Source organism: Rhincodon typus, chromosome 9 (assembly GCF_021869965.1).
Source record: "Rhincodon typus isolate 14 chromosome 9, sRhiTyp1.1, whole genome shotgun sequence".
NCBI classification, from domain to species: Eukaryota; Metazoa; Chordata; class Chondrichthyes; order Orectolobiformes; family Rhincodontidae; genus Rhincodon; species Rhincodon typus.
In genome coordinates, this window is record NC_063340.1 from 30,730,027 (window position 1) to 30,755,260 (window position 25,234).

At 41.8% G+C, this 25,234-nt stretch overlaps 1 protein-coding gene across 1 annotated transcript in view; it reads left to right on the top strand.

Moving 5' to 3' along the window:
• Positions 1-1,311: 1,311 nt before the first annotated feature.
• The window catches only part of tmem181 (transmembrane protein 181), a 175,776-nt gene continuing 151,853 nt past the window's right edge, over positions 1,312-25,234 (top strand). The window contains exon 1 of the mRNA XM_048601241.1: positions 1,312-1,457. Within this exon, the coding sequence (XP_048457198.1) occupies positions 1,330-1,457 (128 nt within the window). The 5' untranslated portion in view covers positions 1,312-1,329. The remainder of the gene's footprint in view (positions 1,458-25,234) is intronic.

A 25,234-nucleotide genomic window follows, 5' to 3' on the forward strand; every position in this document is an offset into this window, starting at 1 on the left:
CAGCTTGTCACTTAAATTCATTGTTTTAGGTAACCTCATTATTATTATTCATGTGTTGTACCTTCCTGGTTGCTGAACTGCTGTGTATTACTCACTGCTTGAGGGAGGGAAAGCTTCATACCAAAGTTTTTGATTTTTGTGCGTCCCTTGAAATAGTGCTCTTCTACTGGTTGGAGTCATACAGCATGAAGGAAGATGTTCATAGTTAGTAGAATCCAATCATCTCAATCCCAAGTCACTACTGCTGGAATTGTTTCAGAGATAGTAGGAACAGCAGATGCTGGAGAATCTGAGATAACAAGGTGTAGAGCTGGATGAACACAGCAGGCCAAGCAGCATCAGAGGAGCAGGAAAGCTGACGTTTCGGGCCTAGACCCACTGCTCAGGGTAGCAACCTAGACCCAATCATCTTCAGCTGCTTCATACAAAGTCGGAAATGGGATCTTTGCCATTGATTGCACAGTGTTCTGTTCCACTGGTAACTCCTCAAACATTAAGCAGTCCACATACACATTCAGAAACTTGGACAATATCAGATTTGTGTTGATATCTATCATTTACGCCATAGAGGTGCTATGCACTTGCCTTTCAAAGGGTCCCAACCCAAAACATCAACTTCCCTGCTCCTCTGATGCTGCCTGACCTGCAGTGCTCCTCCACCTCCATACTGTGTTGTCTTTGAGAATGTAACCATGTCCCCTTGAGTGAATGGTGACTGAATCTCCCACCATGTCCATTCTGGTAATTACCAGTGACCAGACTTTTAACTGGCTTATAAATACTGTTACAGCAAGAACAGCTGTGAATGTGGTGTGCAACTCAGCTCTTGACTTCCCAAAGCCTCTCCACCATCTATAATGGTCACGTCTGAAGTTCAATGGGATATTCTTTGCTTGCCTGGATGAGTGCAACTCCAGCACTACACAGGAATCTCACCCCTATCCAATTTTAAGCAACCCACCTGATCAGCATCCCATTACCTTAAACATACAATCCCTTCATTACATACATATTGTGGCAACTTTTGGACATGTTGATATTGAGGTATGGACATGGACGGAGAGGGTTAACATGTCCAGTGACTATATAGACCTCGCTCTTACTAGTTTGTAGCCAGTATCCTCCTGACATATGGTTCGGTGTATCTTATTGACTAATCGTCATCACTCCCGAACAAAGGGGCAGCTGATTTATTTCATCACGTATATTGAAACGATATTTACTTGCATTATAAAGGCAAATAAAGGTGGGTTCTAATGATTCCGCACTGTTTCCGACGATATCCAACCCTGCAAGGAGTCAGCCGGCACTGGGGAACACCAACAATCCATGGATTCAGATCCTTCGTTTGAAAATCTTCTGTATACAGAACTGAAATATTTCTGCAAAAGGGTTAGAGGAGTTTATATGGATTTAAAAGATGATCTGATTCCCGACAAAGATAATCGATATTATAGGTGAGTAATGTTTGTTTTTTAATTAGCACTTACGTTATATAGTTATGGCTTTTATTTGCACTTTAAAACAAAATTGTTTTCTCGAATGCAGTAATTGTTGATGTACTGCAAATCAGTATTGGCTGTTGAAAGAAAACGTTTGCCGGTGAGATATTTATCTTTAAGTCTACCTACTAATATTTAATCCTTTTAAAGATAGGTAATAATGAACTGCATTTGACGTTAACGTATCGTAGAAATGGCAAAGAAATTGCTGTAATTTCCACTTTGCATCACGTACAGGTTATTTGTTGTAGGATAAATTGATTGAAATATAGGTTCAGAGCAAATGGAAAATTTCACAGCAAGTAAGCCTACACCTGTCAAATCTTGCCTCCTGCTGCAACCAATGGCGACGAGAACAGCTAGGTTGCATATAATTAAGCACAGAGATTCCAAACAAGGAAGTCTGCAGTGACAGGCGTGAAAGGTCAGGCAACATTCATCCTTAACCCAGCCAAAAGCCTCCTTTCTCTCCGCAGATTGTGTGTTGGCGATGAGGGGTTGGGGATAAGCGATTCTCCCACTGTATTTTGATACATGTTGGAAGATATGTTTCATGACTCAGTTGTGGCTCTTACAGCTGGAGCTGGAAAATGGCGGGGATTATGAATTATTTACGAAATGGTGAATCGGTTCTGGTTGGGAGACATAAACGGTTCCAAACGGATGTATATCTCCGAAAACTGCTAAAGCCTTGGCAAGTAAGGAATATTGCCAGGCTTTCAGTTCTTGTGTATTTTCAGTATATGCCTTTAGAGGGGTGAATGAGTCTGGAAAGTTTGACATTGTAAATTCGGACCAAGGAAAATGTAAAGATCAAGTCTTATTAAAATATAATTTGCTGCTTCAGTACTTTGTAAAGGCCAGTATCTTTTTGTTTTATTTTTAATTGTGGACTGAAAGGAGAAAAGAACTGAGTTCTGAAGAAGGGTCACTGGAACAGAAACATTGACTTGCTTTGTCTCACAGATGCTGCCAGACCTGCTGAGCTTCGCCAGTAATTTCTGTTTTTGTTTGAGAAAAGAACTGTTTTAAAACCAAGGTTTGCTGTAGGATTGTTACAGGTTTTGAAAGCAAGTGATCTGACACTCATTGTAAACACTGTTTACACAGCTGCTGGTTTTGTCAGTATAGTGCAAACTAGCTCCAGAACAACAGCTATGTCTAAATGGAGCTTTGGTTGACAACATGAAGCTGATTGCTCTGTGGTCCAGTTATCAAAGACAATGCCAGCCAACAACTATGTGATTGGCTCTCAGCTGGCTGAACAGCTTGAGGCTGTGCAGAGGATGCAGAGAATCTTTCAGATCTTCACCATCTCAGGAGCTGTCCCTCCTTGTTCTCTGCAGTAAGAGCCACTTTAAGCCTGAAAAAAAAACCCCACCTGTAATTGCTGTCAGCTATGACTTTTAATTTACATGTAAGAGATGTTTTATTAATGTGAACTAGTACTTGTGCCTCCTGCAAACCAGTGAAAACATCCCTGGAGATGGGAGACTGAGAAGCAGTATTCTGATCAGCACAAGAACCATCTCAACATACCCTGTAAACAGAGATCACTGAATTGCATTCCCAGTATTTCCTGTGTCTGTTACAGTATTTCTTTTTATCTCTGTGTGTAACTGGGGGAGTTTATAAGGGGATTACAATTTTAGCAAGTACAGTTACATGCCAACAGTTCATAGTTGTTATTTGTAACAAATGGTAGTTTTTGAGTACAGAAACTTGGACAATGTTTATCTTAATCTGAGTCTGAAGATCAGCTAAATGGGAATTTTGCATACAGCACTTGTTAAAATCTTTAACTTTTGTGGGTACTCAGGGAATAATAGTGCTACATTTCCAATGTGCTAACCCAGTGAGGCATGACAACTTTGAACTAGGTTTTGAACCTCTGGACCCAGCATTAAATGTTTTGGGAATGGGAATACTTGTTGAATACCAGAAAAAGCTGTGTTTCAGTGCTTTTTTAAAATTCAGCCACTTCATTAGCATTTTTGTTGCTGGATTAGGTGTTGATGTACAGTTGTGGACATGAGGACCCTTAAGGCAATATTTTGTCCATTCATCAGATATGCATGTTGATGTCCTAGTTTTAATTTACAAGCTTGTGGGACATGGGTGTTGCTAGTTAGCCAGTATTTATTGCCCATCCCTACTTGCCCTGGAGAAGGTGATGGTGAGCTGCCTTCTTTTGCTGCAGTCCATGTGCAATGTGGTTGGCCCATAATGCCATTAGGGAGGGAATTCCAGCATTTGACCCAGTAACAGTGAAGGAATGGCTTGGAGGGAAACTTGGTTCCCATGTACCCCATGGAAGTGGTCATTTTTTTTGGAAGATACTTTGGTGAATCTTTGATAAGGATCTTTGACAAATTTCTGTAGTATGTTTTGTAGATAATAGATACTATAGCAACTGAACATCGGTAGTGGATAAAGTGGATGTTTGTGGATGTAACAATATCAAGCAAGGTGCTTTGTTCTGTATGCTGTCAAGCTTTTTGAGTGTTGTTGTTGCTGTACTCTTCCAGGCATATGGAAAGTATTCCATTACACTGCCGACCTGAGCCTTATGATGGACAGGCTTTGGAGAGCCAGGAGGTGAATTATTTGCCACAGTATTCCTAGCCTTTGACCTGCTCTTGTAGCCACTGTGTTTATGTGGCCAGTCCGGTTGAGTATCTGGTTAATGGTAAACCCAAAGATGTTGATAGAGGGAGATTCAAAGAGGGTAACACCATTGAATGCCAAGAGATGTCGGTTAGATTGTCTCTTATTGGACATGGTCATTGCCTGGTGTTTATGTGGCATGAATGTTACTTGGTATATGTCAGCCCCCAAGACAGGATACTGTTTAGATCTTGTTGCAGTTTTGCCAATGCTTATTGGCCAACCCTAATTGCCCTGGAGAAGGTGGTGATAAGCTGGCCCTTGTACTGCTGCAGGCCATGAGAGTTAGGTATGCCCACAGTGTTATTAGGAAGGAAGTTCCAGGATTTGACCCAGCAACAGCTCATGAACATCATTTATAATTCCACATCAGGTTGGTACCTGTGTTGTTTTGAAGGGAATCTAGATGTGTTCTCAAGTACGTCTACTTTGTCTTTGCACTACTCAATGGTAGAGGTTGCAGTTTAGAAGGTGCTGTCGAAGGTAAGTTACCGCAGTGAATCTTATAGATGATACATTCTGCCATGACTACATCAGTGGTGGAGGGAGTGAATGTTGAAGGAAGTGGGTAAGGTATCAATCAACTGCTGCTTTGTCCTGAATAGTGTAGAGTGGAGTGTCGTTGGAGCTGCATTCATCCGGGCAAGTGGAAAATATTCCATCTCACTACTGACTTTTGCCTTGCAGATAGTGGACATGCCTTGGAGAGTTCAGGAGGTGAGTTACTCAATGCCAAATTCCTAGCTTCTAATCAGTGCTTGTAGCCACAGTATTTGTACAGTTGATTTAGTTCAGTTAATGGTCAATGTGACCCTCAGGATGGGTATGGTGATTTTAATAAAAAAAACTTTATCTACATTTATAGGTACTAAAGCAGTTCTGTACGGTCGTTACGTATCAAGGAAAACAAGCATTAGAAGATGACATTCCCTGCAGTTGCAAAAACCAAAGGCATTTCTTACACGTGCAGGATAGTATTTACATATATTAGGGCAAAGAGAGGGTTTGATAACTGAACAGACCCTCATTATACTTTGGCAGAAGGACCTTAGACGATGGTCTTTAAGGTTTTTCCCACTGTGCCTTGGCGGCAGCTGCCCCAAGCTTTAGTGCATCCCTCAGCACATAGTCGTGGACTGAGGAATGTGCCAGTCTACAACACTGGGTTGATCTCAGCACTTTACACTGGAAGACCAACAAGGTTTGGGCAGATCAAAGAGCATCTTTCACTGAGTTGATGGTCCTCCAGGCGCAGATGATATTTGTCTTGGTGTGCATCCCGGGGAACAATCCATACAGCACAGAGACCTAAGTCATGAAACTGCTCAGGAAGAAACTCGACAAAAATTGCTGTATCTTTCTCCAGGCCTTCTTTGCAAAATATTATGAACCAGACTCAACCCTTTTAAAATATATCAACGAGATAGCCTAGACCCTAACATTTTATTTTATTTAAAGGCGAGCGTAAGGCGCTGTGTTCCAGATGTGATTCGATTGGTCCATGACTAAACTTGAAGTAAAACACACTTTCTTATAACGTAGTTAAAATACAAACAAAAAAGAATTTGCATAACTTTAACTCTATTGAAATAATTAATAAATAATATGTTATTTAACTACTAATCATCATCTGTTCCAATATAGCAGCATCCCATAAACACATCCTTGGCAAAGGCAAATTCAACCTTTTGTACAGCTGATTCAGTTCAGTTAATGGTCAATGTGACCCTCAGGATGGGTATGGTGATTTTAATAGTAACAGCGTTTTTTAATTACAAAGATACACTTTATTCATTAAAAAAAACTTTATCTACATTTATAGGTACTAAAGCAGTTCTGTACGGTCGTTGCGTATCAAGGAAAACAAGCATTAGATTTTCCTTACTTGCCATCTCCCTTCCTGTCCAGGAGAAAGGAATACCAAAAGAAACAATCTCGTGGCAGAGAGAGAACTCAAGTGTTTGCAGCTGCAGAGATAGAGCTGTGTCATCATAGAATCGCTACAGTGTGGAAGCAGCCTATTCAGTCTGTCGAGTCCACACCAACTCTCTGAAGAGCATCTCGCCCAGACCGCATCCCATAATCCTGCGTTTCCCATGGTTAACCCACCTAACTTACACCGCCATGGACTCTATGGGCAATTTAGCATGACCAATCCACCTAACCTGCACATCTTTGGACTGTGGGAGGATACTGGAGCACCCGGAAGAAACCCGTGCAGACACAGGGACGTGCAGACAGTCACTTGAGGATGGAATCAAGTCTGAGTTCCTGGTGCTGTGAGGCAGCAGTGCTAACCACTGAGCCACCATGTCGCCTGTATCTATCAGCTTCAACAGTCAGGTCCAAACACCAACAGAAAGCAAAGCTAAAACCCTGGGTCTGTGTGAGCCTGATTCCAGCCACTCATGCTTCTTTTGTCTAATATAAAAAAAACATAGAATTATAGAATCCCCACAGTGTGTAAGCAGGCCATTCAGCCCATCGAGTCCACACCAACCCTCCAAAGAGCATCCCACCCAGACCAATCTCCCCTACCCTATCCTTGAAACCTTGCATATCGCATGGCCAATTCACCTAACCTGGAGATCTTTGGACTTGGAGTTCATAGCTGTTTACCCACTGATTCTGAAGCAGACATTCTGACATCACTTTTGCAACACCTTTCTGTAAGAGAAACAGCACAGAACAAATCTCTCTCAAAGGCGTCACATTTCCCTCCTTCAAAAAAAAGGCTTCATTTTCAAAGACTTTAGTCTCATGCCATTAGTACTCTATATATATATCAATATATATACATGAGAATGCAAACATTCAATACTATAGTCCATCTCAGTATATTTCTTTCGTGACCAAACACCTCCATCTCAAAGTCGTGACACCGCTTGGTGATTATGTTCTCTCATCCTGTAACGTGTATAATTTTCAAATTGAATGGCTGTAACAATAAACTCCATCTGAAGAGTCTGGTATTTTTATCCTTAAATTTTTTTCAAAATGTTAAGGATTTATGATCAGTATACACAGTTATTTCAGATGCATTACTGGCAAAATAAATGTTAAAATGCTGCAATGCCAACACCAAACTCAAAGTCTCTTTCTCAATGCTGGAATATTTCTTTTGATGAATATTCAATTTTCCAGAGAAATGCCCAATAAGTCTTCTTATACTCTCACTGTCTTCTTGGAAGAGTACAGCACCGAACCCACCTCATTTGCATCAATAGCCACCTTGAATGGCTTTCCATAATTAGGTGTTGCTAACACAGGAGCAGGGGTCAACACAGCTTTCAGGTTGTCAAATGCCTTCTGACACTCCTCCATCCACTGAAAATTTTTGCACTTCTTCAATAGATCAGTCAGTGAAGCAACAACACTGCTCAAATTTGGTACGAATTTCCATTAAAAATCACTCAGGCTCAGGAATCATAGTACTTCCCTCTTCATCGGGATGGGAAACTCCCCAATAACCTTTGTTTTCACATCCTATGGCGTGACCTGTCCATGTCCAATGATATGGCCTAGGAATGTGACTTGGGCTTTTGTGAACTTGTTCTTAGCCAGGTTTATCACCACCCTTGCCTCCTGAAGTCGATCGAATGATTCCGCTAGATGCTCCAAATGTTCCTTCCATGTGTATATGTTGGAGCATTTTTCTTGACCTAGGACAAAGACTCAGGAGGCAGGCAGGATTCAGACGAGCAGAAGATATTTATTCAAACAGAAACTGGTTTATGCAGGGAGAAGGCCAAAGGATCTTCCCAAATCTGGCTTTAGAAGATAGATCAATGACACACTCTCTGCTTTTACAAAGAAATACAGTATTTTATACATTATGTGTCACAGTAATCAAACGCAACGTATTACCTCTCCTTCCCCCAATCCAAACACCCAATCCTATGGGACACCAATCAATGATGGGCACTTCTATGGACAGCCCCAGGTTCCCGTGATCTTATGGCATTAGTAATCTCTCGACCTTGGGATCTTTCTATGCATCCAATTCATTCACATTCCAAAAGTTTAATGGCTATACTCCTTCCGATCTTTCTCAAGCTTGTTTATCTGTAAGGACAGCTCGAATTCTGTTAATTGTATTTTGGTGCTGTCTTTTATCACATTCAGTTACTCCTTTTATTTTCCCACTGTCCCAATTACATAATATAAAAATAAAAAGTCAGTCAGTTTTAACTAATTGTGATAAGGTTATCTTCTGTTATAAAGTTAATTATAAGTGTAATATTATACAACTACTTCTACCGTCAGTATTTTGTTATTTATGGAGTTCCATAGGCAAGATCAATCTATCTTGTTCAGGGCATAAGAGAAGGCGTCTCCTAAGCCTAGTTAATTTTCACATCTAAGCTTAATTGTTTTTAAGGCTTGTGTTATATTCTGGTTATGTATTGAAACCAACTTCTATGATTAGAGCATTCCTAGCTAGAAACTATTTAATATTGCTGGTTGCTTCAAAGAGGTGACTATTTACTGCGAAATAACTTTAGCTATTATCCTTGCAGTTGCTTAATGACCTAATCGAGCACCTGATGTTATTCATTTACTGGGACAATCATCCTTTCATTAATAAAGTTGGAATTGGTCATATATCTGTCCTAAGGCATCCTTTTATCAGAACTGTCTCGGATGGGAACATAATGCGTTCTTTTACTGACCTTCTAGCAGTTCTGTTCAAAGGTACCATTGTATTTCACTTTGAGAGCAGACTGCTTAGTTTTACTTAGCACCTGTCTGCCATCCTGTAAGCAGGCATGGGCCACTGAGTGTGTTCAGGTACAAGTCACCTTACATAGCCAGGTAAAGGTCACCCCTACAGTAACTAAAAATCACTAGAACGTCCATGTAGACCACATGATTGGGTAATCCCAAAATGACCTTACTGGTTAGTCTTTCAAATGTGGCTGGCGCATTCTTCATCCAAATGGCATGACTTCAAACTGGTACAGTCCATTCAGTGTCTTGAAAGCTGAGATTCCCTTTGCTCTTTCGGATAAAGGTACTTGCCAGCATTGTTTGAGTAAGTCCAGCTTAGAAATATAAGTTGCTTGTCCCACCTTCTCAGTATAGTCTTCCAATTGTAGAATAGGATATGAATCTGATTTTGTAACTGCATTGACTTGAGGATGATCCACACATAATCGCTGGGTACCATCTGGTTTTGACACCATCACTATTGATGAGCTTCATTTGCTGTAATTCACTTTGACTATGTTGTCTCTGAGATGCTTCCAATCAATTTTTGAACCTGTGCCAATTTTAGAGATTTAATACCTATACGGATGTTGCTTAATTGGAACAGCATTTCCTAAATCTACATCGTGCATAATCAGTTCGGTGTCCCAGCCTATTCCCACATATCTCTCCATGTGATTTTAAAAACTCTTTCAGGTCATTTGATTTTCCACTGGAAGGTAACTCAATTTCTCCCAATTTCTGAGAACTTTCTCATTGTCCAATTTAAGTTGAGGAATGTCAAATTGAATGCTGGTCTTGCTAATGTTGATCTCGCCTAGTGTATGCTCTGTATGCCTCTGTCTGAGTTTCTTTTTCACCCTATGATCCGCCTGTATTGCTCATTAGCAAAGCTTTTCACTGTACGTAGGTACACATGACAATAAATCAATCAAGTCAAATCAAATTCAGAATCTTCTGTATTTGAATAGAATCCCTACAGTGTGGAAACAGGCAATTTGGTCCATCAAGTCCACACTGACCCTCTGAAGAGCATCCCATCCAGACCCATCCCCCTATCCTATCCTGTAGTCATGCATTTCCCATGGCTAATGCACCTTAACCTACTCACCCCTGAACACTGTGGATAACTTAGTGTGACAAACCACCTACCTGCAGATCTTTGGACTGTGGGAGGAAATTGGAGCACCCAGCAGAAACCCACATAGACACAGGGATAAAGTACAAGCTGCGTGCAGACAGTCGACCGAGGTTGGAAATTGAACCTGGGTCCCTGGTGCTGTGAGGCAGCAGTGCTAACCAGTGAGCCACTGTGCTGCACACAGTGGCTCAGTGGTTCTTCACTCTGTGTTGCAACCAGTAACACATTCTCCTTTTGGTTTCCTTCCCTCTTAAAATACCATTTGAGCTTATTCACATGACACACTGTGAGTTTTCCCTCTATGTGGCGTACTTATCAAATAATTCATCACTCAATTTCCTTTTGATTTGATGAATGCTGCTAAACCTGGCTTTTTAAGTTTCACCTACCACTGGTAGTAATGCTAATACTTTACTAGCAAAATTATGAATTTTTGATTTCTTGTCTGCTTCCTGTTTCATCACATGCTGTGCTACTTTTAAATGCTGTCTAGCCAACTCACCCACTCTATTTAATCTTTCTCTAAAATTTGTTCAATAATGTAGTCTCTGAACTCTGACTCACCAATTTCTCCTTAAATAATTTCAGTGGTTCGCTCAACTCATGTCTAAAAACTAATTCACTAGGCCCATGCCTAGTTGCAAAAATTACAAATGGACTTCCTTTATCCTAATCCTCTGGATAGTCTTGACTATAAGCCCCCAACATGGTCTTTAAAGTTTGATGCCACTGTTCTAATGCTCCCTATGATTTGGGATGGTATGTAATTGATTTGAATTATCTTATTCCTAAGCTATCTATAACTACTTTGAATAACTTTGATGTAAAATTTGATCCTTGATCCAATTGTATTTCTGTGAGTAGTCCATATCTGGTAAAAATTTTGAATAACTCTTCTACAATCCTTTTATCCGTGATATAAGAACATAAGAACTAGGAGCAGGAGCAGGAGTAGGCCGTCTGGCCCTTCGAGCCTGCTCCACCATTCAATAAGATCATGGCTGATCCTTTTGTGGACTCAGATCCACTTACCCGCGTTCTCACCGTATCCCTTAATTCCTTTATTGTTCAAAAAAAATCTACCTTTTTTTTAAAAACATTTACTGAAGTAGCGTCAACTACTTCACTGGGCAAGGAATTCCATAGATTAACAACCCTCTGGGTGAAGAAATTCCTTCTCAGTTCAGTCCTAAATCTGCTCCCTCTAATCTTGAGGCTATGCCCTCTTGTCCAAGCTTCACCTGCCAGTGGAAACATCCTCTCTACTTCTATCTTATCTATTCCCTTCATAATTTTATATGTTTCTATAAGATCCCCCCTCAATCTTCTGAATTCCAATGAATATAATCCCAATCTACTCAGTCTCTCCTCATAAGCCAACCCCCTCAACTCCGGAATCAACCTAGTGAACCTCCTTTGCACCCCCTCCAGTGCCAGTACATCCTTTCTCAAGTAAGGAGACCAAAACTGCACACAGTACTCCAGGTGTGGCCTCACCAGCACCTTGTACAGCTGCAACATAACCTCTCTGCTTTTTATTTCAATCCCTTTAGCAATGAAGGACAAAATTCCATTTGCCTTCCTAATTACTTGTTGTATCTGCAGACCTACCTTCTGTGATTCATGCACAAGGGCACCCAGGTCCCTCTGCATAGCAGCATGCTGCAACTTTTTACCATTCAAGTAATAATCCTTTTTACTATTACTCCTACCAAAATGTATGACTTCACATTTATTTACATTGTATTCCATCTGCCAGACCTTTGCCCACTCACTCAATGTATCTATGTTCCTCTGCAAGGTTTCACAGTCCTCTGCACACTTTGCTTTGCCACTCATCTTAGTGTCATCTGCAAACTTTGACACCCTACACGTGGTCCCCAACTCCAAATCATCTATATAAATTGTAAATAATTGCGGTCCCAACACCGATCCCGGAGGCATACCACTAGTCACTGACTGCCAGCTAGAATAGCACACATTTATCCCCACTCTTTGCTTCCTGTTAGTCAACCAATCCTCTATCCATGCTAATACTTTACCCTTAATGCCATGCATCCTTATCTTATGCAGTAGCCTCTTGTGCGGCACCTTGTCAAAGGCCTTTTGGAAGTCTAGGTACACCACATCCACTGGGTCCCCATTGTCCACCTCGCTCGTAATGTCTTCATAGAATTCCAAAAGATTTGTCAAGCATGACCTGCCCTTCATGAACCCATGCTGCATCTGCCCAACGGGACAAGTTCTATCAAGATGCCTTGCTATTTCTTCCTTGATAATAGACTCAAGCATCTTCCCCACTACAGAGGTTAAGCTAACCGGTCTATAATTCCCCATCTTTTGTCTACTTCCCTTTTTAAACAGTGGCATCACATTTGCTGTTTTCCAATCTGCTGGGACTGCCCCAGAGTCCAGCAAATTTTGGAAAATTACTGCCAGTGCACCTGCTATTTCTCCTGACATCTCTTTTAGTACCCTGGGATGCATTCCATCAGGGCCAGGAGACTTATCAATCCTTAGCTCCATTAGCTTGCCCAACACTACCTCTTCCGTAATTATGATTGTTTCGAGGTCCTCACCTACCTTCGTCTCTTTGTCAATTACTGGCATGTTATTAGTGTCCTCCACTGTGAAGACCGATACAAAATACCTGTTCAATGCCTCAGCCATTTCATCATATCCCATAACTAAATTCCCCTTCTCATCCTCTAAAGGGCCAACGTTTACTTTAGCCACTCTTTTTTGTTTTATATATTTATAGAAACATTTCCTATCTGTCTTTATATTCTGTGCTGGTTTTTTCTCATGTTCTATCTTACTTTTCCTTATAGCTCTTTTTGTGGCTTTCTGTTGACCTTTAAAGTTTTCCCAATCTTCTAGTTTCATGCTGTTTTTGGCCACTTTGTATGCCTTCTCTTTCAATTTGATAGCCTCCCTTATTTCTTTAGACACCCATGGCAGATTACCCCTTTTCAGTTTACTTTAGCCAAGTCCTCCCTCATTCTATTGTAGTTCCCCTTGTTCAAGCACAGGACCCTGGTATTGGATTTTATCTTCACACTCTCCATCTGTATTCTAAATTCAACCATATTGTGAATTGGAATGGCCTCTGGAAATCTAGTAGACACATCCATTATGGTCAACAAATATTGATTCCCACTTTTGTTTTAGGGAGCAGATCTAGGCAATCAATTAAAACTCTTGTTAAAAGTTCCTCAGATGCTGAAATAGCTATTACAGATGCTGCTTTTATCACTACGTGAGGTTTTCCTATTACATGATGTGTAATATGTCTGGCAAAATTCATCCACGTCTTTTTGCAGTTCAGGTCAATAAAAATGTTTTTATATTTTGGCTTGAGTTTTCCTTATTCCCAAATGACCTCCTAGGGGTAGCTCATGTGCTACCCACAACACCTCCTTTCTATCACCCACTCGTTATACAACTTGATGAACTTCTGCCCATTTTTCATTCTCCTGAATATGCGATGGTTTCCATTTCACCATCAAAACTTCATTTTTAAGATAGTAACATTCTGGGATATAGTCAGATTCATCGTCTAAGAATGATTTTGGATACAAATGCTTTATCTTTTCATCTTTTTGTTGTAATTCAACTAACCTGTCTGAACTAAAAATATTCACTTTGTCCTCGACCTGTTCTTGTTTTTTTCCAATCATTTGACCAAACACAGTTTCTGATAATTGAACTTCAACTTGCTTATCTTTACTCTTTGATTTCTCCTTTTACAACCTGTGGCTTTGTGACCTTGTTACCACACAGTCAGGAAAAGTCCCTGTAATATGTCAATGATCTGATTTTCCACGAGCCTTTCAATCACAATAGGCATCACTCCCACCTGTGATCCAGCTATGTCATTACCAAAAACAAACTGTATTTCTGGAACAGAGAATTTCTCTACTGCTCATACCAAAACTTTTCACTGAACTCTCCAACCTCACTTTATATAAAGGAAGACTACTCTTCTCACCATAAATTCCACATATTACCACCTTTTCCAGCAATACTCCTTCTGAATTACATGTCACCTCATCCCTTACCATCAAAGATTGAATATCCCTTAAAATCTTAATTTGTTTATCTGCTCCTCTTGGTACACATCAGTAAATAATTTCCAAGATGGCACCGGAGTAGGACGCTTCAGCCGGAGCTCATCTGCTCTGTCCATCTTTCTCTCTTTTGTTTCTCTTTCTCTCTTGTCTACTTTTCTCTTTCTTCTTTTCTTCAATCTTGCACTCAGCGTGGATCTGGCGAGATGTCATCTGGGTCTTGCCTGGCCTGTGACCGTCTCTTGGCTTGGTCTCTCAGTGGCACATAGTGGTCTGTTAGCCCACTGTGGTGGTGTGTCAGCCCTGTGTCTCGGCCCAGTCTCTTGGTGGCCCATGACGGTATCTTGGCCCGGTCTCTCGGTGGCCTGTGGTCGTCTCTCAGTCCAGTGGTATCTTAGCAGTCCATGGCAGTGTCTTGGTCCAGTCTTGGCCTCGTGGTGCGGTATCTCGATGTGTGAGTGGGTCCTGCCTGGGCAAGTTCTGGAGGCAGCAGGAGGAGATCAGGGAGTCAGCAGCAGCAGCAGCAGCGATGGCATCACAGCCCAACATGGGAAGAGCGAGTGGCAAGGGAGGTCCCCTCTTATCTGTGGTGGTGGCATCGAAAGCAGGCAGCTGAGGTCTCCAAGAGAGCAAGCTAAGCGGAGGACTCATCAAAGACTTTTAACCCTATTCCTTTATTTTTCTAGTTTATATTATGAAGTACTATAATGTTAGCTATCACCTTTTCTTTAGTTTTCTACTTCTTCTATGAAGGAAATGCTTAACTTTTTAAATTTTGTTTCTTTTACAAATTTGTGCCTACGTTTTTGTACCCAGGTACCTTTGTACCTAAGATGGCGCCGTTGTGCACTTTTCACTGTACTTCTGTACTTGAGTACACGTGACAATAAATTCTGAATCTATATCTAGATCCAAACCTTACCTGCATAGGAAAATTCTTAGAAACTGTCTGGTACTTTCCTCCCAAACAGCCCCTGACCAGACTGTATATTCTTTGCAGCCTTTTAGCTTCCACTGTGATCTCCTTTACCACTTTAACAAACTCCAGTGGCTTATCCTTCTTTACCACATCCATCTTCCCTATGATTTTTTAAAACCACCAAAACTGTGACTTCATGGACCTATTTTATTATAGTGAAAACACCTGAGGTTTTTTACTTCTCTTCTCCCCTCATGGGTTTCCTTTTTAACCTGTGATAAATGATATTTACTATCTTCAATGAGATCTCCTTTTCCTTTACCACTTTGTCTTTTCCACAATTTCTGTCCTTTACAGATTGAAATTCATGTCAGAAGCCAAACTTTGATTTATGAACTAACTCATAATCATCTACTATTTCTGCTGCTAATCTTGTAGTTTTAACTCTCTGCTCTTCCACATGAGTTCTCACTACTTCAGGAAGTGAATTTTTGAACTCCTCCAAAATAACAGTCTCTAAGAGCGTCACATGTCTGATCAGTTTTCAATGCCCTTATCCATCTTTCAAAGTTACTTTGTTTGATCCTTTCAAACTCTATGCATGTTTGACTAGGTTCCCACCTTAGATTCCCAAGCCATTGTCTGTAGGCTTCTTGCATTCGTTCATATGCACTTAAGATGGCTTTTTTCACCTCATACTCCCCAGATACCTCCTCTGACAGAGATGCAAACACCTCAATAACTCTACCTACCAACTTTGTTAGAATCAACAATACCCATGTGGCTGGTGGCCATTTCATTTGTTTAGCCACTTTCTCAAATGAAATGAAAAATGCATCTATGTCCTTCTCAATGAACAGAGAACATATAGAACATAGAACTTGGAACTGTACAGCACAGGAACAGGTACTTTGGCCCACAACATTGTGCTGAACATGATGCCAAATGAAACTAATCCCTTCTGCCTGCCCTTGGACCATATCCGTTCATTTCTTGCATAATCATGTGCTTAACTAAAAGTCCCTAAAATGCCCTAATTGTATCTGCCTCCACCACCACCCCGGCAGTGCGTTCCAGACTCCTACCACTCTCTGTGTAAAAACCCTGCCCCTCATCTCTCCTTTGAACGTTGCCCCTTAAATGTATGCCCCCTCATATCAGACATTTCAACTCTGGAAAAAATATTCTACCCATTATCCCTATCTAAGCATCTCATAATTTTATAGACTTCTATAAAGTCACCCAATCAGTTTCTGCTGCTCAAGAGAAAACAACCTGAGTTTTTCTAGCCTCTCCTTATAGCTCATACCCCCTAAACCAGACAGCATCCTGGTAAAGCTCCCCTGCACCCTCTCTAAAGCCTCCACATCATTCCTGTAATGTGGCAACCAGAATTGAACGCAATACTCTATGTTTGGCCTAACCAAAGTCTTATAAAGCAGCAACATGACATCCTTGCCTGACTCTTGTACTTAATTCCCTGACCGATAAAGGCAAGCATGCCATTTTGCTTTCTTTACCACTCTATCTACTTGTGTGGCCACTTTCAGGGAGCTATGGACTTGAACCTGAAAATCCTTCTGTATGTCAATGCTGCTCAGAGTCCTGTCATTAACTGTATACTTATCCTTAACATTTGATTTCCCAAAGTGCAGTACCTCACACTTACCCAGATTAAACTCCATTTGCCATTTCTCCACCCATATCTGCAACTGATCCATCCCACTGTATCCTTTGACAACCTTCTATACTATCCACAACTCCACTGATCTTTGTATTGTCTGCAAACTTACTAACGCACCTATCTACATTTTCATCTAAGTCATTTACATATATCACAAACAGCAGAGGTCCCACTATGGATCCCTGCGGAACACCACTAGTCATGCCTGAAAAACACTCTTCCACCCTCTGTCTTCTATGTGCAAGCCAATTCTGAATCCACATGGCCAAATCATTGTGGATCCCATGCATCTTAATCTTCTGGATGGACTAACCATGAGGGATCTTGTCAAAAGCCTTACTAAAATCCATGTAAACTACATCCACTGTTCTACCCTCATCAATCATCTTAGTCACCTCCCTGAAAAATTCAATCAAGTTAGTAAGACATGACCTGCCCTGCACAAAGCCATGCTGACTGTCCCTGATTAGGCCATGCCCTTCCAAATGTGCATAAATCATAACTCGAAGAATTCTCTCCAATAGCTTCCCAACCACTGATGTGAGACTCACTGGTCTACAGTTTCCTGGATTATCCCTATTTTCTTTTTTGGACGGATGAACAGCATTACCTACTTGACAGTCCTACAGGACCTCTCCAGCGAGGATACAAAGATTTTGGTCAAGGCCGAAGCAATCTCCTCTCTTGCTTCTCTGAATAACCTGGGCTAGATACCATTGGAACAAAAATAAAGTTGCTAGAAAAGCTTAGCAGGTCTGGCAGCATCTGTAAAGAAAAAATCAGGGTTAATGTTTCGGGTCTGGTGACCCTTCCTTAGAACCATTGGATGCTGGGGACTTATCCACCTTAATGCACTTCAAGAGATCCAGCAGCGCTTCTTTCTTGATCTCAAAATGCCCTAGCATACTAGCATGCTCCATACAAATCTCACTGTCCTCCATATCCTTCTCCTGGGTGAATACTGATGCAAAGTACTCATTTAGGATCTCACCTACATCCTCTGGCTCCAAGCACAAGTTCTCTCCTTTATCGTTGAATGGTCCTACCTTCTCCCGAGTTATGCTAATTTTTAATGTATTTATAGAATGCCTTGGGATTCTCTTTAACCCTACTCGCCAAGATCATTTCATGGCCTTTTCTTGCTCTCCTAATTCCCTGATTGAGTACTTTCATGTTTTCCTCATATTCCTCATGGGCCCTGTCCAATTTTTAGCTTCCTACACCTTACATATACTTCTTTTATCCTTTTGACTAAATTCACAACCTCCCTCGTTATCCAAGGGTCCCTTATCTTGCCATCCCTGTCCTTCCTCCTTACTGGAACATGCTGATCTTGAACTCTCCCCGGCAGACCTTTAAACAGTTCCTACATGTCAAATATGCACTTATCTGATAACATCTCCTCCCAATTAACACCCTGTAGTTCCTGCCTAGTAGTAATGTAATTTGCCCTTCCCCAATTTGGTACCTTCCCGTCAAACCTTGACAATGCTTGGACGTATTTAAACAGATTCCCAAAAGGCCTTTGGCTGGATTGGGTTTGCTCTTCATCACTGACCTCATCAGTACTCCCATCTTTTACCTTTACCTCCACTACTATAAGTCAACTTTCCCTTTTTAGTACAAACTTCCAAAGTTCAAAATTTCTCTCTTATTCTCTTCATTCTAAACAAAGAACAAATAACAAAGAAAATTACAGCACAGGAACAGGCCCTTCAGCCCTCCAAGCCTGCACCGACATGCTGCCCATCACAACTAAAATTCCCTACCCTTCGGGGACTGTATCCCTCTATTCCCATCCTCTTCACAAATTTGTCAAGATGACCTTTAAAAGTCACTACCACATCTGCTTCCACGACCTCCCCCAGTAGCAAGTTCCAAGCACCACCACCCTCTGTGTAAAAAACTTGCCTCGTACATCACCTTTAACCCTTGCCCCTCGCACCTTAAACCTATGCCCCCTAGTAACTGACTCTTCCATCCTGGAAAAAAAGCTTCTGACTATCCACTCGGTCCATGCCCTTCATAATCTTGAAGACCTCTATCATATCACCCCTCAACTTCCATCATTCCAGTGAGAACAACGCAAGTTTCTCCAGCCTCTCCTCCTAGCTAATGTCCTCTATACCAGGCAACATCCTGGTAAATCTTTTCTGTGCCCTCTGCAAAGCAGGTACACCCAGATCCCTCCGCCTATCAGTACTCTTAGGGGTTCTGCCAGATTACTTTATATTTTCCACCTGGATTAGATCTTCCAAAATGCACTACCTCACATTTTTCCAGATTAAACTCCATCTGCCATTTCTTTGCCCACGCCACCAACCAATCTATCTCCTGCTGTATCCTCTTATGGTCCTTATCGCTATCCGCAATTCCACCAACCTTTGTGTCATCCGCAAACTTACTAATCAAACCAGTTACAATTTCCTCCAAATCATTTATATATATGACAATAACAAAAGTCCCAACACTGATCCCTGAGGAGCACCACTAGTCACAGCCCTCCATTCAGAAATACACCCTTCCACTGCTATCCTCTGTCTTCTATGACTCAGCCAGATTTTTATTCATCTTGAAACCTCACCTCTGACCCCATGCGACTTTACCTTCTGTATCAGTCTGCCATGAGGAACCTTGTTGAAGGCCTTACTGAAGTCCATGTAGACGACATCCACTGCCCTACCCTCATCAATCACATTCGTTACTTCCTCAAAAAACTCAATCAAGTAAGTGAGACATGGGCTCCCCTTCACAAAATCATGTTGCCTCTCGCTAATATGCCTACTTATTTCCAAGTGGGAGTAAATCCTGTCTCAAAAAATCCTCTCCAAAAATTGATGGAAGGCTCACCAGCCTGTAATTAGTTGGATTATCCCTGCCATCCTTCTTAAACAAAGGAACAATATTGGCTATTCTCCAATTCTCTGGGATCTCCCTTGTAGCCAGTGAGGATATAAAGATTTCTCTCAAAGCCCCAACAATTTCCTCCCTTGCCTCTCTCAGTATTCTGGGGTATATCCCATCAGGCTCTGGGGCCTTGTCTACCTTAATGTTTTTCAAGACCCCCAATACCTCCTCCCTTTTGATCTCAACGTGACCCAAACTATCTACACACCCTTCCCAAGACTCATCATCCACCGAGTCCTTCTCTATGGTGAACACTAATTCAAAATATTCATTTAATATCTCACCCATTTTCTCTGGCTCCACACGTAAATGCCCTTCCCTGTCCTTGAGTGGGCCAATCCTCTCCCTGGTTACCATCTTGCTCTTTATAAAAAGCCTTGCGATTTTCCTTAACCCTGTTGGCCAATGACTTTTCCTGACCCCTTTTAGCCCTCCTGACTCCTTGTTTAAGTTTCTTTAGACTTTTCTTGTATTCCACCTTGCTTTGTGTGTTCCCAGCCTCCTAGCCTTGACAAATGCTTCCTTTTTCTTTTTGACTAGGCTCACAATATCTCTCATTATCCAATGTTCCCTAAACTTGCCATACTTATCCTTCATCCAAACTATCCATTCTGCTAGGGCTATTCATTTTTCTTTCTTTTTCCCTTGCCATTTCCTCTAATTCAAGCTGCTTCATTTGCAATTGAATTTTAGCTATTTTCAATGATTCCAACTGCAGGGAAAGGTACTGGGCATGGTGGAGAAATTGGTGGGGAGTGTTCATCTGACTAGGGAGTCATGGAATGGATTGTCCCTGTGGAAAGCAGGCAGGCTTGGGGAAGGAAATGTCTTTTCGGTGTTGGGGTCTGATTGTAGGTGGCAGAAATGTCAGAGGATGATGAATTGGATTCAGAATTTGGTGGGGTGATACTTGAGGATGAAGAGGACTCTTCAGAGCATTGGTCAGGCCACAGCTAGAGTACTGTTTGCAGTTCTGGTCAGCTCACTGCAGGAAGATTGTGATAGTACTAGAGAAAGCACAGTGGAGGTTCACCAGTATGTTGCCTGGGATGGAGAAATTGAGCTGTAAGGACAGACTATATAGGCTTGGATTGTTTTCTTTAGAGCAGAGAAGACTGAAGGGGGACATTATTGAGGTGTATAAGATTATGAGGAGTATGGACAGACTGAATGGAAACCAGTTGTTCCCATCAGTTGAGGGGTCAGTCATGAGAGAGCATTGTTTTAGGCTAAGAGGCAGTAGATTCAGAGGCGATTTGGGAGAAAACTTTTTCACTCAGTGGGTGGTGGGAATCTGGAATGCAGTGCCTGGGAAGGTGGTGGAGGCTTTACAACGTTTAAAAAATATTTATATGACTACTTCAAATATCATAACATACAAGGAAATGGGACAAGGGCAGGAAATTGAGATTAGTACACTGATTAGCAACCAGGCTCACCCCATCACCCTATCCCTGTAACCCTGCAATTCCCATAGTCAAAACACCTGACCTGCACATCCCTGGACATTCTGGGCCATTTAGCATGTCCAATCCACCTAACCTGCGCATCTTTGGACTGGGAGGAAACTGGAACACCCAGAGGAAACCTACACAGACAATGTGCAAACTCTACATAGACAGTCACCCAATGCTGGAATCAAATCTAGGACCCTGGTGCCGTGGGGCAGCAGTGCTAACCACAGAGCCACTGTGCCACCCACAAACAGAAATCAAAGCCTCCAGACTGCAAAAGAGAAAGATCTTCCTCTCTGCAGTAATGTGACCAAAGCCTGGATGATTCTCTCCCATCAGTACTTTTTGGCTGTTAACATATGACTGAAAGACTGTACAATTAGCATGTCAACCATTCTGTGTTTTCAGTAAAGAACTGACAGAACGTGGCAATAAGGAGATTGAGAACAGAAGATGTTGGAAGAAGTAAAAGGGACATATCATTGAATCCTATGGACTGGTGCTATTGAGCTGTTTTACCAGAACTTTTCCCTGATATAGAACATAGAACATAGAACAGTACAGGCCCTTCGGCCCACAATGTTGTGCTGACCTATTATCCTACTAAGATCAAACTATCCTGCATACCCCACATTTTATATCACACATCATATCCTCCACGTGTCTATCCAAGAGACGCTTAAAAGTCTCTAAAGTATCCGACTCCACTACCACCGCCGGCAGCACATTCCACACACCCACCACTCTCTGTGCAAAGAACCTACCACGGACATCTTGCCTATACCTTCCTCCAAGCACCTTAAAATAGCATCAATGTTTTTTTTTCCTGTGTCTACCTATGTGTATAGTGGTTTAAGAAGCAAGTTTGAGTCTTAGGTCGTTATGTATGATAATCCATAGTTTTGTTTGTCAGTGGTTAGAATTGATTTCTTTGTAATAAATAATTGTTTCTTGTTCAGTATGGAAATTGATCAATGTTTTCTGTTAACCTGAATTCAGCATATAGGATACTTGGAGACTTTGAGTAATTTTTGATGACCCCAGGAGGAGTGGGACACAAATATTAGCACACTTTACTGAATGGGTCATGACACTTTCTGCTAAGTTAACAACATGCTAACTTTTGTGATTCCTGTACCAGGACACTCAGCTCCCTCTGAACCTCAGAGCCCTGTAATCACTCTGCATTTAAAGAACATACTAATTTACTTTATTCATTTAAATGAGAAAAGTTCACTCAAACCAAATGTTTGTGGTATCTATATTTTTTTTGGTTTCTAAATAACATATTACGTTAGGACCAAATTTGTCAAGTCGGCAGTTTCCCGCATTATATTCCATCTGCCAACTTTTGTCCACACATTTAACGTATCTATATCTTTTTGCAGACTCCTTACTCCTGCTCACAACTTACTTTCCTATGTATCTTTACACCGTCAGCAAACTTAGCTGCTATAAATTTGGCCCCTTTATCCAAATCATTGATATAGCTTATAAATCGTTGAGGCACTAACAGCTGCATACATTACATCTTGCCAACTGAAAATAACCCATTCAGTCAGCGAGTCCTAGAGCACAGAAAGAGGCCCATTGGCCCACCATGTCTATACTAACCAACAACCACCAAACTAGATTAATTCCATTTATCTACACTGGTCGATAGCCTACTCTGCCTTGACATTTTAAGTGCCCTTCCAGATTCTTCTTAAATGTTGCAAAAGCACCTGCTGCCACCACCATCTCAGGCAGTACGTTCCATATCTCCACTACTCTCTGGGTGAGAAAGGTTTTCCACAATCCCCTCTTAACCACTTGCTCCTCACCTTAAAATTATGCCCTCTGGTGTCAGACACATTGCCATGGGGAAAAGAATTTCACAATCTACCCTCTCTATGTCCTTCATAATTTTGCGTATTTCAATCAGATCCCCCTTCAGCAACCTCAATTCCAAGGAAAACACGTCCAGCCTATCCAGTTTGTCTTCATAATTGAGATTTTCTGTCTTGGGCAACATTCTGGTGAATCTCCTCTGAATTTTCTCTAGTCCAATCGTGTTCTTCTCATAGTGTGGCAAACAGAACTATACATGGTATTCCATCTGTGGCCTAACCAATGCTTTGTAAAGTTGTGCAAGACTTCCTTACTCCAAGATTCTGCAACCCACCTAATGAAGGCAAGCATCCCGTGTGCCTTCCTCACCATCCTGTTTACCTGTGTAGAACCTTCATGGATATATGGACCTGTACACCAAGGTTCCTTGTTTCTTGTTACTCCCTGGGGATCTACCATTCATTGTGTATATCCTTTCTTAATTAAAGCTCCCAAAATACATCACCTCATACTTACCAGGATTATATTTCATCTGTCATTGCTCTGCCCAATTTACCATCTGAACAATATCAGGCTACAGCCTGAGACCATCCTCCTTACTATCAAAAACACCACGGATTTTCATGTCAGTAGGTAAGCTTCGCACGATCAGGCAGGAGAGATCACATCCAGTGAGACACAGCATGAGTGAGCATATAGTTCAGGAATTTGGAGGCAGCATGCAAAGTCAGTGCAGAGGAGAAAAGGTGCTTTTCGCTTGCTTTTTTTGGCTCATTGTCTCAGGTTTTGTTTTAACTGGGCTAAAATGAAGCCCAAGATCAGGAGCCCAGCCCAAAGAAGTGACATCATAGATAAACCATAAGCTAATTGATTGAAAGCTACTAATTTGACTATCAACTCGAGGTTACTTTCAGACTGAAGGTGAAATAACTCCATGGAGGATGGTATCCCATCACCAAGTCACCATTATTTACACATGCTCAGTCTATGGACTCTGACCAGCTAAGTCAGAGCCAGCCCCTAGAGTGAGGAGAATCTCTGAGAATCCTGTTCCTTAATATTTGTTAGGAAAAAGTAACACATTCTTTCCACATACTGTGCCAGTCTTTGACGGCAGGATCACACGAGTCAAGCTTCCCAAATAAAGGCATGAGGCCGAAACTGCTTACCCCAAACCAAAGACAACTGCTGTGAGCGAATTTTCATCAGGAATGTACTATAGTTTTCTCTCATCGCCACTACAATAACTGCACAGAAGCAGGCATCCCGTCACCAAGTTACATGTGCACAGTACATGGACTCTGACAAGCTAGCTCAGAGCCAGTCCCTAGAGTGAGGAGACTGTATGAGACTCCTGTTTATTTTTTTCCCCTTTTTTTTGTTTTTTTCCCAAAGGGGGCCCAGCAGAAATGCTTATATTTTCCCCAAATCACCTCTGTCTCTATGTGTATGTGTATTGACACGGTGAAAAATACACCATTATGAGACTCCTGTTTATATTTGGGGCAGCACAGTGGCTCAGTGGTTAGCACTGCTGCTTCACAGCACCAGGGACCCAGGTTCGATTCCACCATCAGGTGACTGTCTATGCGGAGTCTGCACATTCTCCATGTATCTGTGTGGGTTTCCTCCAGGTGCTCCAGTTTCCTCCCACAGTGCAAAGATGTGCAGGCTAGGTGAATTGACCATGCTAAATTGCCCGTAGTGTTCAGGGGTGTGTAGCTGAGGTGGGTTATAGAGGGATGGGTCTGGCTAGGATGCTCCGATGATCGCCGTGGACTTGTTGGGCAGAAGAGCCTGTTTCCACACTGTAGGGATTCTATATCTGTCAGTCAGGGCTTCCTGATTAGGGTTGTTTACCTGGGCCAATCAGGGATCTCATACTCAATGAGATCTACCTGGCCCTCATTCTAATTCCTACATCCCTCTTTCCCTATATCTGGGGATGTAGTCCTGTTCTTTTTCTTTTGGCAACTCCGGCGACGTTTTTGCATTAGGTCCAGTTTCTATGAGTCGGACACAGGTGTCATATACCACATTGTAGCTTGTCTCTTGCACCCGAAATGTCTTGAAAGAAATTCCTCCTCTTCTTCAGCCAGCAACGGTATCAAAGCTGCAACATTGGCTGCATCCAACTTGGACTCTGAGGTCTCTTTGATGCTAGACAAGGTGGAGAACCCATAGTTTCTGACAGCCTTTCCGGCTGTCCTGAAAGGCTGGTAATGTTTTGCTCCTGCCTTGTTTGTGAGGTAGCAGCATTCATGTGATTCACATGTTTGTTCAGGAACACCTCACCTACCCAAACTTTGTATGTTGTGTCAACCTTGCCTCATACCCATGCAGGCCATTC